Raw genomic sequence first — 16,828 nt, 5'->3', positions numbered from 1 at the left:
AACAGCCTTCTTATTACTAACAGCAGGTGACAGAGAGAGAGAGCGGCGATGGAGCAAATGAGAAAAATCTAACTCTGTGCATCGACGGGAATGACCTGTCTGGACTGGACATCTTTATCACGTCACTGACATTATTCATTCATTCATTTTATACCGTTTATCCTCACGAGGGTCTACACTGGTCACCAGCCAATCACAGGGCACATATAGACAAACAACCATTCACACTCAAATTCATACCAATTGGACAATTTGAAGTCGCTAATTAACCTAGCATGTTTTTGGAATGTGGGAGGAAACCGGAGTACCCGGAGAAAACCCACGCATGCACGGGGAGAACATGCAAATTCCACACAGAGATGGCCCGAGGGTGGAATCAAACTGGGGTCTCCTAGCTGTGTGGCCTGCACACTAACCACTCCTTCCGCCGTGCAGCCCAAACTTACTTAATTCAGTATAATGGTATGCTTCGTGTTTACTTTGAGCCGTTCACACTGGGATTTTTGTCATGTGACCATCATAGGTCTCCAAGATGGGTCTCGGCCTGTTGTTTGGTGCACACCAGGGATAATGGTGCTGACATTTGACCAAACAACCGTACTAGCATAGCATACACATCAGAGTACCTTTTAACTGTATTGATTAACTGTACTGATTACACTGGTCAGTTGTAGTCGCATTCATATTTTACTAACCCTATCAAAAACATTTCATTTGTCTCTTTTACAGGGACCCCCGGGACAGCATGGACCCAGAGGCCCCCTAGGGCCAATTGGTGCAGAGGTAGGTAGCATCACATTCATTCATTCATTCGTTTTCTACCGCTTTTCCTCCCAAGGGTCGCGGGGGGTGCTGGAGCCTATCCCAGCTGATTTTGGCCAAGAGGTGGGGTACACCCTGGACTGGTGGCCAGCCAATCACAGCGCACATATAGACAAACAACCATTCACACTCACATTCATACCTATGGACAATTTGGAGTCGCCAATTAACCTAGCATGTTTTTGGAATGTGGGAGGAAACCGGAGTACCCGGAGAAAACCCACGCATGCACGGGGAGAACATGCAAACTCCACACAGAGATGGCCAAGGGTGGAATCGAACTTGGGTCTCCTAGCTATGAGGTCTCCGGGCTAACCACTCAACCGATCATTATTAATTTTTAATAAAAAAAAAAAACCACACAGCGCTACAGAGGCACATACGTTCTAAATACGCTTTTTTAACATGATTAGAGCCCTCCATACATAAAATAACACCCCTATAGTCACTTTTACACTCCTTTTACCCATTATAATAGTAAAATAACTATATAATACTACATGTTTTTGGAATGTGGGAGGAAACCGGAGTACCCGGAGAAAACCCACGCATGCACGGGGAGAACATGCAAACTCCACACAGAGATGGGTAGCATCACAATGGATCACAAACACCCTCAAGCATATGTCAAACCCCCTCTATAAGACCTTCAGAGTCAGACTACCAACCATCCATAATCCCAGCCTTCTCAGCCAATCAGACGATCAGTTTGAAGAATGTCATTCCTGGAAAAGGCACACTGACAAATGGCTAAAAAAGTGGAATAGTACATGCATACTGTTCATACACTGTAATCTAAAGTGAATACCAATATAAACAAGCTTTCTATTCAGCCTCTAACTATTAAATATGTCATAATTTAAGATTAAGATTAGTGTCACTGAAACAGCTTATTAATGTTCACCCAGCTGGAAAAATATGCAATATGCAAAAGATAGTCGGTTGCATGCCTGAGTAATTCATAAAGGCAACATGGTGGTTTAGCAAATGATCACTCACAGACCATTTGAATCTCAGGACATAACATTTACTATCCTTTACTAGCCAATGCATGGCTGTCCAAAGTGCTATAAACTATCTATAGAGTACATACGACATAGATTGATAGATAGATACTAGATAGATAGATATGAGATAGATAGATACTAGATATATAGATAGATAGATACTAGATAGATAGATAGATACTAGATAGATAGATAGATAGATAGATAGATAGATAGATAGATAGATAGATAGATAGATAGATAGATACGAGATAGATACGAGATAGAGATAGATATTAGATAGAGATAGATAGGTAGATACTAGATAGAGATAGATAGGTAGATACTAGATAGAGATAGATAGATAGATACTAGATAGAGATAGATAGGTAGATACTAGATAGAGATAGATAGGTAGATACTAGATAGAGATAGATAGGTAGATACTAGATAGAGATAGATAGGTACTAGATAGATAGATAGATAGATACTAGATAGATAGATAGATAGATACTAGATAGATAGATACTAGATAGATACTAGATAGATAGATAGATACTAGATAGATGCTAGATAGATACTAGATAGATACTAGATAGATGCTAGATAGATACTAGATAGATAGATGCTAGATAGATACTAGATAGATAGATATATAGATGCTAGATAGATAGATACTAGTTAGATAGATATATAGATGCTAGATATATAGATGCTAGATAGATAGATACTAGATAAGATACTAGATAGATAGATACTAGATATATACTAGATAGATATATAGATACTAGATAGATAGATATATAGATACTAGATAGATGCTAGATAGATAGATACTAGATAGATAGATACTAGATAAGATACTAGATAGATAGATACTAGATAAGATACTAGATAGATACTAGATAGATAGATATATAGATGCTAGATAGATATATAGATGCTAGATAGATAGATACTAGTTAGATAGATATATAGATGCTAGATATATAGATGCTAGATAGATAGATACTAGATAGATAGATACTAGATAAGATACTAGATAGATAGATACTAGATATATACTAGATAGATATATAGATACTAGATAGATAGATATATAGATACTAGATAGATGCTAGATAGATAGATACTAGATAGATAGATACTAGATAAGATACTAGATAGATAGATACTAGATAAGATACTAGATAGATACTAGATAGATACTAGATAGATACAAGATAGATAATACTAGATAGATATATATATACTAGATAGATAGATATATAGATACTAGATAGATATATAGGTATATAGAATCAAATCAAATATGACATCAATGTACAGCTTAAACAGTAAATTGCACAAATAATTTAAATAATTTTGAATAAATAATTTTATTTTAATAATAATTTTACTTTACTTTTTTTTATTTTTTTATTTTTGACCTGCTGTTGACTCTAGAAATATAACTAAACAATAAAATATATTTTTTAAGTTTAAAAAAAATGATAAAAAGGCATAATGGCCCTCCATTTTTTTAGCATGCGACCCTCGGTGGGACACCCCTGGTCTAACGACAAAGTCCAGACATATCCTGATACACCGCAGACGTTTAGAGCGTATAGTTTCTTCCATTGGACTGCAGCCTCCCATCTGCCTTTGCAAGTTGAATTATTAAAAGAGTCTAAGGATATAATCCTCCACACAGACTTCTATTTACTGCCGTATTAATCATTCACAAGTATGAAGACTATCATCCCAGAGAGGTGGTTATATTTACCCCAGTAATGGCTGTCCATCTCCAGCCTCACTCTGGTCAATTATTCAGCATCGGAGTGCAGTAAGCCGAGATGGAGAGTCAGCAGCTGCACAGACGGCGTGATCCATAAATGGACCTATACGAGTGGTAGTGGGGTGAACGGGATGTTAGCGCATGATGAGAGCAGCCGCCAGCCAGCGGGAGATCACTCGGCTTCGGCGAGAACGTGCTTTTTCTTATTCGGTTTGTCTAAAGGCAGCGAATGCGGCGTGAATGCAAATATGAGCCTTGAAAAAAAGAGGACAAACAGCAGCCGCCTGACTCTGCATCCACGCTGCAAACATGACATTTAATGTTTGGTTTTTCTGTGAGGCAAAAAAGTAGAAAAGAATGGATGTGTGAAAGCTGTCCTTGGAGGATCCATTCTAATCCATTAAATCTACAGTAAGTGTGGAGGCAAATTGGCAAAGGCAAATTGCCACTGGAGCGAGGTCAGAAGACGGTGACAAAAGCTGTGGTTTGCAGGCCAGGGATGGACACGCTTTTTCCTCTAAGGGCCGCATACTAAAAAAATCTAAGGATGTGGGGGGCCACTTACATTTGACATTTTTTTAAACCAACCCAATAAGTTATATATATTTAAAGCTTTCTCTTATAAGTGAAAAAGCTAATTTCAGGCTATATTTTTTTTGGCTGTTATTAATTTTCAAATACAGAACATTTCGATTTTGTCTCATAATTTTATAATTTTTTCCTAACTTAATTTTCTGAAAACTGCGACTAGATTTTGTGTTTGGCTTGTTTCTCAACAAGAAGACTTTAAAAAAAATTCAACTTTATAGTTCTAAAGTAAACATTTTTTGCCGTAATCTTACAACTTTTTTCTCTTTAGATAAAAACGTATTCTTTTTTTCTGGCTGCTCAGATTACACGAATAAAGTCAAAAATAAAAAATAAAAAATTCTCTTATAGGTGGAAAAGCTAATTTCAGGCATTTTTTTAAATTTTTGCTGTCATTAATTTTCAAATACTTCAACATAACATTTAGATTTAGTCTCATAATTTTATATTTTTTTCCCAACCTAATTTTATGAAAACCATGACTATATTTTATGTTTTGCTCTTTTCTCAACAAGAAGACTTAAAAAAAAAATTCAACTGTATGGTTCTAAAGTAAACATTTTTTTTTGCCATAATCTTACAACTTTTTTCTCTTAAGATAGATAAATAAATAATATTTATTTAATTATAACATTTATTATATTATTTTAAATATATTATTATATTTAATAATTATTAATTAATTATATTAAATCATGTAGTTGTATTACAAATATTAATATTTTACTAATAATATTTAATAATAATATATACATAAAATATATACATATTTTTTTGCCTAGTTGTAATATAATAATAATAACAATAATAATACATATTATTTGTATAGCGCTTTTCAAAATACTCAGACACTTTACAGAAGAATGGAGTTGAATAAAAGCAAGTAAAGAGAGTAAAAGATACGTTAAATAAACATAAATAAATATTATATATTATAAATATTTATATAGTATTATAAATATTACAAAAAACATATTGTAAATATTATGATAAAAAAATTAAGTTTGGGAAAATTAGTTTGGGAATAAAGTCAATTTATAAGAAAGTTGTGAATCCCAGGCTGTGTGGTCAGTACAATAAGTCCCACTTAGATACCCCTGCTCTAACCCTGCTCTCCACATCATTGAAATCATACCCTATCTGGACTCACCCTTGAGGTGACTCAGGCATCTAGTCCGGACCCTCCTGGATGCCTCCCTGGTGAGGTGTTCTGGGTATGCCCAGCCGGTAGAAGACCCAGGGGCAGACGTAGGACACGCTGGGATTATGTCTCCTAGCTGGCCTGGGAACGCCTTGGTGTCCTCTTGGTGGAGCTGGAGGAGGTGGCCGGGGTCTGTGATTTCTGGGCTTTCCTACTGAGACTGCTGCCCCTGCGACCCGGGACCTGGATAAGCAAAGGAGAATGGATGGATGGATGGGTCTAAGGGAAAAATTTAACCTAAAAAAACGCTAAAAACCTTCAGTATTTCTATGTTGTGGAACGGATTGAGTTAGGAAATCAAGTACAAAAATGAGCAAGTTCAATAAACAATACAAGCATTTGATGTTTACAAAGTATAAGGAAGAAGATACCAATAATGCTACTGTAGGTCTAACCAGTCTTAACCAGAATTGTGTAATGTGCTCACTGTGATTGCGTGCACGTGTGAGATGGATTAAACCATTACCATTACTGCTTTCATTTAGCGCCCGCTCCTCTTTGCAGCTATTTACGGTATTCTGTCTTTCAGGGTGCAGCCGGAATCTCTGGTGGAGTTGGTCAGCCAGGACCTCCTGGAGAAAAGGTCAGCATGTCTTATTATAACTACGTATGTACATTCTTACATTTGTGTTTTGTTTTGTTTTTTTTTTACATTTTTTCTTTTCTAGGGTGAGGATGGAGAGGCTGGAGACCCGGGCCCGGTTGGGGAAACCGGAACTGCTGTGAGTCAAATTCTCTCTTTAGCTTTATTTGATATTTAAGTCTTTCTTTGTAGCTTTGTGACTGCATGTGATGTCTTTGCAGGGCGTTAAAGGAGACGTGGGGGAGAAGGGTGACTCTGGAGCGCCTGGTACAGCTGGACCTCCAGGAATTAGAGGAACACCAGGAGATGACGGGCCTAAGGGCAATATTGTACGTTTGTCTCTATCACTATCATATAAAAGATTGGTCCATATTAGCTATTGTGTGACTGATTCATTTGCATCCCAAAGGGCCCGAATGGATTCCCAGGAGACACAGGACCCCGTGGAGAAGCTGGTGTCAGTGTAAGCATCTAAGATATCATTCCACTGCACTACATGAGCTCCACATTCTACTTGGTCGACAAAGTTCTAACATTTGAGGAAACATGGCTTAAAAGCTTAAAATACCTTGTTGCTGGACGCTACTTTCCACTTTACTGACTGCCATCAATCTCCACTTGGATAAAATGTGTCTCCATACAGTAGAAATAAATACAAGACACCCCTCATCCACTGTTAGTGTTATTTTTTCATCTTCGACAACTAATTCCTGTACTATAACGTCATTTAGGGCAAAGAAGGTGGACCAGGACCTAAGGGTGACAATGGAGAACCTGGCAAAGCGGTGAGTTGTTTTCATATTTGTGTTTGGCATTCATTCATTCATTTTCTACCGCTTATCCTCACGAGGGTCGCGGGCCGTGCTGGAGCCTATCCCAGCTGTCTTCGGGCGAGAGGCGGGGTACAGCCAATCACAGGGCACATATAGACAAACAACCATTCACACTCACATTCATACCTATGGACAATTTGGAGTCGCTAATTAACCTAGCATGTTTTTGGAATGTGGGAGGAAACCGGAGTACCCGGAGAAAACCCATGCATGCACGGGGAGAACATGCAAACTCCACACAGAGATGCCCAAGGGTGGAATTGAACCCTGGTCTCCTAGCTGTGAGGTCTGCGGGCTAACCACTTGACCAATCATTATTTATTTTTAATTAAAAAAAGGTATACACAGTGCTACAGAGGCACATACGTACTAAATACGCTTTTTTAACATGATTAGAGCCCTCCATACATAAAATAACACCCCTATAGTCACTTTTACACTCCTTTTACCCAATATAGTAGTAAAATAACTATATAATACGACATATATATTCCTGTTTGGATTGTTTCCTGTATTTTAAATACGAAAGAAAATCCTCTCCAGTTGGGTGGAAGTTAAAAATTTGCAAAATTTTCCCGTCATTCATTCATTTATTCATTTTCTACCGCTTATCCTCACAAGGTTCACGGGGGGTGCTGGAGCCTATCCCAGCCGTCTTGGGGTGAGAGGCGGGGTACACCCTGGACTGGTGGCCAGCCAATCACAGGGCACATATAGACAAACAACCATTCACACTCACATTCATACCTATGGACAATTTGGAGTCGCCAATTAACCTAGCATGTTTCTGGAATGTGGGAGGAAACCGGAGTACTCGGAAAGATGGCCGAGGGTGGAATTGAACTCGGGTCTCCTAGCTGTGAGGTCTGCGAGCTAACCACTTGTCCGCCATGCAGCCCGTTTGGCATTACATGGATTCAAAATGTTTCTATCACCTGCAGGGACCCCTAGGAGCCTCCGGAGAACCAGGTCCTCCAGGACCTCCTGGACGTAGGGTAAGGCTAATGATAACGCTCGTCTGTTCTTTCCATCAACATATTCCATGTGTTGACTTTCCTAGGGTCACGTGGGAGCGGCAGGAAGTGAAGGGAAGCAAGGAAGGAAAGGAGACAAGGTAAGGATGGTGGCGTTAAGCCATGTGGGATGGTTGTCTTCACGGTTACTCCTTGTTGCGTGGTAGGGAACGATCGGCACGCAAGGTCCAGTGGGCAAGACAGGCCCTGTGGGACCACAAGGGCCCCCGGGGAAGTCTGGTCCAGAGGGGCTTCGAGGAATTCCAGGCCCTTCGGTCAGTACAATACAAGTCCCTAACTGGGTCTGCTGGTCCCGTATGAAGATATGATGTAATTAGCTTTTCATTTGTTTTATGTGAAGGGTGAGCAAGGCTTAACTGGTGAACCGGGACAAATTGGACCACCGGGGCCGTTGGTAAGATCACAAGAACAGCGCTAATGAACTAAAGCAGGCTTATAATGATTAAAAAAATCAGGTGTCAAATCCAACTTAATCCCATTCAAAAAGCTTCATGATTGAAGTGGATAACTTCCTGTTTTCATTGAACAGGGACCACCGGGACTTCCAGGATTTAAAGGGGACACTGGAATACAGGGAGAAAAAGTAAACACCAGCAACCCTAGTAAAGGGGATCGGTCTAAGTCCTGGAACACAGTAGAGATGAATAACTATAAGTATGTCTCTAGGGTCATGGCGGGTTGATTGGACTCGTGGGCTCCCCGGGAGAACCCGGAGAGAAAGGTGACCGTGGCCTGCCTGGTGTCGATGGTGCACAGGGGCCTAAAGGAGATGAGGTATGGAGAATTGCAACATGGGAAATGATCGTTCGAATGCCAGCCGTAAAGTACTTGTCCTTGTACTACTTATCCACAGGGTGTTACTGGCCCACCTGGTCCCACTGGTCCACCGGGACCACCTGGTCTGTCGGTAGGTTACAGTTCCAATTGTATTAGTATTGTGGTATTTTCGTGTGTGTGTGGGGGGGTAAGGCATTTCAAATATGATTATATACTACCCATTTCCATGATGCATTTATGTACCGTAATTTCCAGTTTATGAGACGCACCGGTGTTTAAGTCACTCCCAATAAATTATAAATTATACTCTAATCCGCACATGTCCACACCCTAAAAACACAAAAACACTCATGGTGTCATCTTCGATATATGCTAAAATCATCACACAGCAACTTAACATTCAAAAGGTAGCTAAGAAATATACAAGACAGTTACCAATAAGAGTTTTTTAAATAAAAATAAAAACACAACAGCTATTTTAACACTCTTCCCATAATGCATTTTAACTTCTTCCCATAATGCATTATTCCCAGCAGGGCAGTTAACTGGCCAATGGCAGCCGGGGTCACCAGAGGGAGTTCATTAAACAACAACACACAAATATTGTTTTGATGACAAGACATAATTAGTGTAATGACAGCAAGAGAGTAAAGTTACTCAGTGACGCTTGAAAAAGCTAGTATTTACCCCATGAACGTGATATCCATTTTTGGCTTCCCCGTGGGACAAAAACGTGCTCCTAACTAATCGCATTGCTTGTTTATTTTGAAACAAATGGCATAGTCTGTGGCAGAGTCAATACGAGACGCGTCATTTTGTTGGAAACATTATGTGGCACGGCAGAAACGAAGAATTTGATCGTTTTTTTTGTGCTTTGCAGTTGAATTATTACATTATACAGTGTTTATTTTTATATCGTTACCGGAGTTCTTGCTGTTTTTTAGGGTGCAGGTGGAGAGAAAGGGTCCAAAGGAGACATGGTGAGTCCACATGTGTGTTACAGGTGTATACGGGCTTAAATGTACCAGATGTAATCATAACCTGCACTGTTTACCTCACTAAAATCCCACTGTATTGAACAATCCTGCTGCCCGGTGTGCAGTATTTGTCCACTGGGCCACCGTAATAGGATTTGTGTGTGTGAAAGCGGATATGTAGCATGTCTGGAGAGGCAAAAGCTGATGCACACAGCTGCATAATCCTGTAAAGTAGCAGCCTGGATAAAGCCGAGCAGGGTACCCGGAAAGCCTGCAGGTGACAGATGATTGGCACAAAATGTTCTACCATTCTGGTTTTCTAGGGCGCCGTTGGTCCCAGAGGTGATCCAGGCCGTTCTGGCCCCCCAGGACCCCCAGTGAGTAGCATCTTCATAGCCTCTTTTGGACCAGTTCTTGTTTGGTCATCATCTTTGCGCTGCACCCGTAGGGACCGGCTGCTACTGTAGTTCAACCGCTGCCGATCAGGGAGGGCAGGAAGAAGAAAAGACGCAACTCGAATCGAGCCAGCGAAGCCTCATCTAACGAGGACGAGGTGGAAATCAATATCGAAGACTTTCTTCAGGCTGATCAACCTCTGGAAGGAGACGAAGATGGCATGGAGGAAGTCTTTGCCACTCTTTCCTCTATGAAAACCGAAGTGGAGCTCATGAGGAGGCCGCTGGGGACCTTTGAGAGTCCTGCACGCACATGCAAGGAGCTCATGATGGTTCAACCGGACTTCAAAGATGGTGATCAAGAACAGAGAACCGGTCTTCTAAGAGCATGTTCTGACTGTGAGTATTCTTTGTAGGAGACTACTGGATTGATCCCAACCAAGGATGCAACCGAGATGCCATCAAGGTCTACTGCAACTTCACGGCTGGAGGAGACACCTGCTTAGATCCTGACAAGAAGATTGAAACGGTGAGTCTCCAGCTAATCTTTTCATGAAGCTGCATTTGGATACAAAAACCTCCACATAAAACCTTTCCAGGTGAAACCAGCAGCGTGGAACAAGGAGAAACCAGGAAGTTGGTACAGTCAGTTCAGGAAAGGCAAACAGGTACGCAACCATCATCTCTTTGTTTCTGATCTGCTCTCACGTTTCCTGTATCTTCACCCGACAGTTCTCCTACAACGACATGGACGGCAACACCATACACGTGGTCCAGCTGACCTTCCTCAAGCTGCTGAGCGCCACGGCCAAGCAGAGCTTCACCTACATGTGCCAGAACTCGGCGGGCTGGTTTGATAACTCATCGCTGTCCTACCGCCACGCTGTGCGCTTCCGGGGTAGCAACGACGAGGAGCTGACTCAAACCAAAAACGCCTTCATCCACGCTGTCCATGATGGATGCCAGGTCAGCGCTAACGCCAATTTTTGGAATGTGGGAGGAAACAGATGTTCAGTAAATATATTAGCCATGTTGTGGTGTTGCCGTGCAGGAAGGCAGAAATTAAACTGAAACTGAAAGTCAAAGTAAAGCAGAATAATATTTTTAAATCCCAGTTGGACATCCCAAAAAGACAGGATGTCCATAGAAAAGACACGTTACTGAAATTAAATACCGCCGTATGCCTAACAAACCAATTAAAGCACTCGAGTGGTGACACTATAGACAGATTCCAGCCAGGGAATCATTTTTTCATTTTTATTATGGGGGGCGGGGGGGTTTAGAATAGAATAGAATAGAATTCACACAGTGAATCACCCGTCTATCACTGTGCACACTTTGCTGATGAGACGTTCAAGCGCACTACATATTTCTGAGTGTTAAAAATATTTGTTCTTTTTTTTCCATTCATTCATTCATTTTCTACCGCTTATCCTCACGGGGTTGCTGGAGCCTATCCCAGCTGTCTTCGGGCGAGAGGCAGGGTACATCCTGGACTGGTCGCCAGCCAATCACAGGGCACATATAAACAAACTACCATTGGAATTGAACTCGGGTCTCCTAGCTGGGAGGCCTGTGAGCTAACCACGTATCCGCCGTGCAGCCCGTATTAGAGATATTCATTCATTCATTCATTCATTTTCTACCGCTTATCCTCACGAGGGTCACAGGGTCATTCTGGAGCCTATCCCAGCTGACTGCAGATGAGAGGCGGGGTACACCCTGGACTGGTGGCCAGCCAATCACAGGGCACATATAGACAAACAACCATTCACACTCACATTCATACCTATGGACAATTTGGAGTTGCTAATTAACCTAGCATGTTTTTGGAATGTGGGAGGAAACCGGAATACCCGCAGGGGGAGAACATGCAAACTCCACACAGAGATAGCCGAGGGTGGAATTGAACCCGGGTCTCTTAGCTGTGAAGTCTGCGCGCTAACCACACGACGTGCAGACCCAGAACTTTGATAAAGAAGGTTATTAATTCCAAGAAAGAAAGAAGGTAGTGTTGGTTAGAATGGGATTGTAATGTAAAGGTTCCTAGTTGCACAGGGAAGGATTTAAAGGAGACACATTTCCTGCTGCTAAAGTTTACAATAAAGTTGGAGTGAGTAAATATTCAACTCTAACCGTCCAAGTTTAAAATTTTGTTTTTCGTCTGACCTTTTGGAACAGATTAAATGATGAAAATCGAGGTTCCACTGCATGAGCGATGAATAAATAATGCCGCTACTGCTAACAACCGCTTCAAATATTTCTCTTGCAGTTCCGCAAAGGTCAAGAAAGTACGGTTCTGGAGATGGACTCCGCCCCTGCCGAGCTGCTCCCCATTATGGACATATCTGCGACAGACTTTGGCAGCGGCAATCAGAAGTTCGGATTCCAAGTGGGACGCGTTTGCTTCACTGGATAGCATCATGGCCAAAAAGACAACAACAACAACAACAAAAACCACTGAAGCCTACGAGAAAGTTTGACCACTGCGTTGAGCAATATTTATTAGATGTATATTATTTAATTTTTTTCACGGCCTGTGTTGGCTTTACAACATGAAGAGGACCAAAAAAGGGAAATTGACATTAACTTCCACTCTTTGGAGGATGAACCGCTACAGCTACCTAAGACCGCCACTGACACATTCATTTGCATGCTTCCTTGTCGCTATACTGACAATTGCATATTAACTCTACACGGGCGTCATTACTCACATTCTGTCTGCGGCGGTGATGAATTTTGCCTTGTTTACACCCTTCAAAGTGCAGTTTGCTACAAGCGATTAGCATTCAATAGACTAGCCGACAAGACTCCATGTTGCCGAGTAAGAAGTACTGTATTTGTGAGGCTGACACGGTCCAATTAAAAGTGAGGATATTCCAGGACAGGAATTAAGAGCACGCTGATTAAAATATTCTGTCGTCTTCTTTATAGAAAGGGACGTGTCATGCAACTTCCTGTCACTTTAGCGCCACACTCGAAGGCATTTGTTTCTCTCTATTATTCATATGTTGAAATAAGAACGTTTTTTTCGTTGGTGCTATTTTTTTTTTGTGTGTGTGTGGTTGTGTGCCTCTGGATCACAGGACGAGTTGGATGGGGGGATGGGCGGCAATTGCTCCCTCAGCAGAAAGAATCACCCTCTGAGGCTGGGGACTAGCTTGCTGCCGGGGAAGGGAGGTTGTTGTCGCACATCTTCTGGCTGATTGTGCCCATTTCACAGGGCCCAGTGAAGGTCGCTAGGGGACATCTCAGCAAAAGCTTTAAAGGGAAACTCTATTCTTACATTCAACTCACGGTGTGCTATTGTTTTCGTTTTAGGTTATTTAAGGAGATTCTGGTGTCAAAACTGGAGACCAGGTGACATCACTGGTGTTTATGTTTTATGGTCCCACTCTTTCACGGAATCTTTTGTTTAAAAGAAAAATGGTGCTAAAGTCAAGGTGGGAAATGCATTAATTGACAATACTGCATGATAATATGATAGTAGAGACATTATGGACACAAAAAATTATTGACCATATTGACCCCAACGTATGACAACCCCTCTTTGGGAATTCATGGGAAGGTTTACAAAATCAAAAACCCCCTAAAAAAATAATTTATTGTTATACAATTACTCATAACTGATCAATGGTAATCATCACCGAGTGGTTAGCCGGGCTAACAGCTAAGAGACCCGAGTTCAATTCCACCCTCGGCCATCGCGTTCTCCCCCGTGCATGCGTAGGTTTTCTCCACACATTCCAAAAACATGCTAGGTTAATTGGCGACTCCAAATTGTCCATAGGTATAAATGTGAGTGTGAATGGTTGTTTGTCGATATCTGACCTGTGATTGGCTGGCGACCAGTCCAGGGTGTACCCCGCCTCTCGCCCGAAGACAGTTAGGATAGGCTCCAGCACCCCCGCGACCCTTGTGAGGAAAAGCGGTAGAAAATGAATGAATGAATGAACAATCACTCATAACTGATCAATGGTAATCATCACCGAGTGGTTAGCCGGGCTAACAGCTAGGAGACCCGAGTTCAATTCCACCCTCGGCCATCGCGTTCTCCCCCGTGCATGCGTAGGTTTTCTCCACACATTCCAAAAACATGCTAGGTTAATTGGCGACTCCAAATTGTCCATAGGTATGAATGTGAATGGTTGTTTGTCGATATCTGACCTGTGATTGGCTGGCGACCAGTCCAGGGTGTACCCCGCCTCTCGCCCGAAGACAGTTAGGATAGGCTCCAGCACCCCCGCGACCCTTGTGAGGAAAAGCGGTAGAAAATGAATGAATGAATGAACAATCACTCATAACTGATCAATGGTAATCATCACCGAGTGGTTAGCCGGGCTAACAGCTAGGAGACCTGAGTTCAATTCCACCCTCGGCCATCTCTGTGTGGAGTTTGCGCGTTCTCCCCCGTGCATATGTAGGTTTTCTCCACACATTCCAAAAACATGCTAGGTTAATTGGCGACTCCAAATTGTCCATAGGTATGAATGTGAATGTGAATGGTTGTTTGTCGATATCTGACCTGTGATTGGCTGGCGACCAGTCCGGGGTGTACCCCGCCTCACGACAGCTAGGATAGGCTCCAGCACCCCCTGCAAATGAATGAATGAATGAATGAAAGGTAATGATAATTTGACTCAGCTTATTATCTTAAAGTTAGCATCATAACTCCATACTGTTTACCAACCTTCCAGCAGGGTCAATGGTGTGTGTGTGTGAGTGACGGGAAAAAAAGCTTTTCCAGTAAAACCTGTTTGGCACCACCAGCTATGGAAGTCTTCACATTGGGGTCAGTACGGTTTGTTTTTAAATGGAAGTATCTCTCTGGATGTTCTAAACTCCTGTTTCCACACCAGTGTTGTAATAATGAGACATACTGTAAACTTGTTTTATTTTGGGTCCTTAATGTTAGCATAACATTGTACATTCGAATTCTTGGAATTGATCACTTAAAGGCCAATTTAGTTCTTCCATATGGTTGGCGTCTTGGGTCTTTTCAGAGCAGTTGTTCAGACATTACCATTGATGGAGGAAATATGCTTGTATCAATACTGTACTGTGAAATATCACAATATCGATATTTGTAGCAGTCAATCTAACGTTGGCCTTTTGCGTAACATTGTAAATGTCATCTGTAAATGACTTCTTTACCAATAACAAACTTGGTACCCAACTTTTGATTTGTTTGCCCCAAAAAACTAGCGTACCCCCCCCGTGCGTCCCGTCCTGGCCCACCCTACTCCACAGCCATGTGTACATGAGTTGATTTTTTGTACAGTTTCCCCTATATGATCTGTGTAGCATGAATGCTAAATAAATTTGCCAAACCCTTCAAGTCAGTCGAGAATGACATCCATGACTGTTGTGTTGTGTTCATTGATGGCGTCCAGAGGGAAGGAAAGATGATTGATGAGTCCAACTTTATAGTTTGGGTCCATGGCGGACATGTTTGCTGGTGATTTTAATTGGTAAATATCATATTTTAATCACCTTTCTTCCCCTCTGAAGATAAACAGGTGGAGTAATGCATTTTCCCTTCATCCTTATCTGTAGACGCAGTACACAAACTCACACACACTACAGGCTTTTCCCTCAAACACACACACATAATAAATCAAGACACTCATCCCCTTTGGCAGCCATTTCCAAATGCTAGAAGAAAGATAACCCTGTTATCCTACGCTCCCTTCTCCAAGGACCAAGGAATTCACCAAAGTTTTGCCATTTAGGAATATTTCTGATGCCACTATACACACCAGCATATCTCACGAGACTTCAGCTCAGTGAGCATCAAAAGCAGCCACCAAAACAAAAGCCAAAGATCCTGTTTATGGGACAGAAGAGCTTTGCTTCGAGACCAAAATAGAGTAGACCTGTAACAATTTTAAGAGAAGTATAAATATTTGAACAAAGTCATACATTTAATTTAAAAAAGACATAAAAAATATGAGCATAACTTTGACAGAAAAACTCTTCTCTTTTTAAGGACAGGCAGCAAATGATTATATATATTATATATATTATATATATATACGCACATATACATACATACATACATACATATATATATATACATACATACACATACATACATATACACACATATATACATATATACATACATACATATACACATATATACACATACATACATATACACATATATACATACATACACATGCATACATATATATACATGTACATACATACATGTACATACATATATATACATATATATACACATATACATACATATACACATATACATACTTATACACATATACATACATACATACATATATACATACATATACATAGTATATACATATACACATACATATACACATACATATATATACATATACATACATATATATACACATATATATACATACACACATATACATACATACATATATATACATACATATATATACATATATATATATATATATGAGAAAATGTTAAAAATAAGAAGACTTTATTCCTCATTCCTCAGGAGAGTTTCGGGATGATATTAGTGGAATATTGGAGTAGCTAGCCAGCAAGGAAGCATGCAGGCAAGCTTGTACCAAAGTCTTGGTCCAATTTAGACATGCACAGCTGTTCATAAATCCTAAAGCAGGCCGAGCTAATGAAGAACGCTAGCCGCGGTATGCAATGAGCATGTGAATGTGTGTGAGCCACAGCAGCATGAAGCAATCCCTCAATAGAGATGATTCCTGCCCCTAAATCACAACAATGAGCACAAGAGACAGTGATGCCGCCGAGGCGCAGAGCTCCAGTCAAAAAGTCAGAGAGCGTCAACGTTGCCCGTTCAGCCTGACTAATCGCACTCCTCTCGCACTTCAT

The 16,828-nt window shown here is 41.0% G+C and overlaps 1 protein-coding gene and 1 long non-coding RNA gene across 5 annotated transcripts in view; one reads left to right on the top strand and one right to left on the bottom strand.

Annotated features, from left to right (window-relative positions):
• Positions 1-15,315, top strand: part of col5a3a (collagen, type V, alpha 3a) — a 94,778-nt gene extending 79,463 nt beyond the window's left edge. For all 4 annotated transcript variants that reach the window (XM_058050242.2, XM_058050243.2, XM_058050246.2 and 1 more), the window contains 20 exons: positions 730-783; positions 5,904-5,957; positions 6,043-6,096; positions 6,179-6,286; positions 6,367-6,420; positions 6,689-6,742; positions 7,732-7,785; positions 7,851-7,904; positions 7,971-8,078; positions 8,165-8,218; positions 8,354-8,407; positions 8,491-8,598; positions 8,678-8,731; positions 9,546-9,581; positions 9,902-9,955; positions 10,027-10,327; positions 10,390-10,502; positions 10,573-10,641; positions 10,706-10,939; positions 12,246-15,315. In XM_058050242.2, coding sequence (XP_057906225.2) covers positions 730-783; positions 5,904-5,957; positions 6,043-6,096; positions 6,179-6,286; positions 6,367-6,420; positions 6,689-6,742; positions 7,732-7,785; positions 7,851-7,904; positions 7,971-8,078; positions 8,165-8,218; positions 8,354-8,407; positions 8,491-8,598; positions 8,678-8,731; positions 9,546-9,581; positions 9,902-9,955; positions 10,027-10,327; positions 10,390-10,502; positions 10,573-10,641; positions 10,706-10,939; positions 12,246-12,392 — 1,818 coding nt within the window. In that variant the 3' untranslated portion in view covers positions 12,393-15,315. The remainder of the gene's footprint in view (positions 1-729; positions 784-5,903; positions 5,958-6,042; positions 6,097-6,178; positions 6,287-6,366; positions 6,421-6,688; positions 6,743-7,731; positions 7,786-7,850; positions 7,905-7,970; positions 8,079-8,164; positions 8,219-8,353; positions 8,408-8,490; positions 8,599-8,677; positions 8,732-9,545; positions 9,582-9,901; positions 9,956-10,026; positions 10,328-10,389; positions 10,503-10,572; positions 10,642-10,705; positions 10,940-12,245) is intronic.
• LOC131103776 (uncharacterized) lies at positions 5,402-13,904 on the bottom strand. Its single transcript, XR_013629995.1, has 3 exons — positions 13,805-13,904; positions 5,841-5,946; positions 5,402-5,557 (listed from the first exon to the last, which is right to left on the bottom strand). It is a non-coding gene; the product is annotated as an uncharacterized LOC131103776 (long non-coding RNA).
• Positions 15,316-16,828: the final 1,513 nt, after the last annotated feature.

This window comes from Doryrhamphus excisus, linkage group LG16, assembly GCF_037039965.1.
Source record: "Doryrhamphus excisus strain RoL-2023G ecotype Guam linkage group LG16, RoL_Dexc_Guam_v1.1, whole genome shotgun sequence".
NCBI classification, from domain to species: domain Eukaryota; kingdom Metazoa; phylum Chordata; class Actinopteri; order Syngnathiformes; family Syngnathidae; genus Doryrhamphus; species Doryrhamphus excisus.
This window is presented reverse-complemented; position numbering and strand designations above follow the sequence as displayed.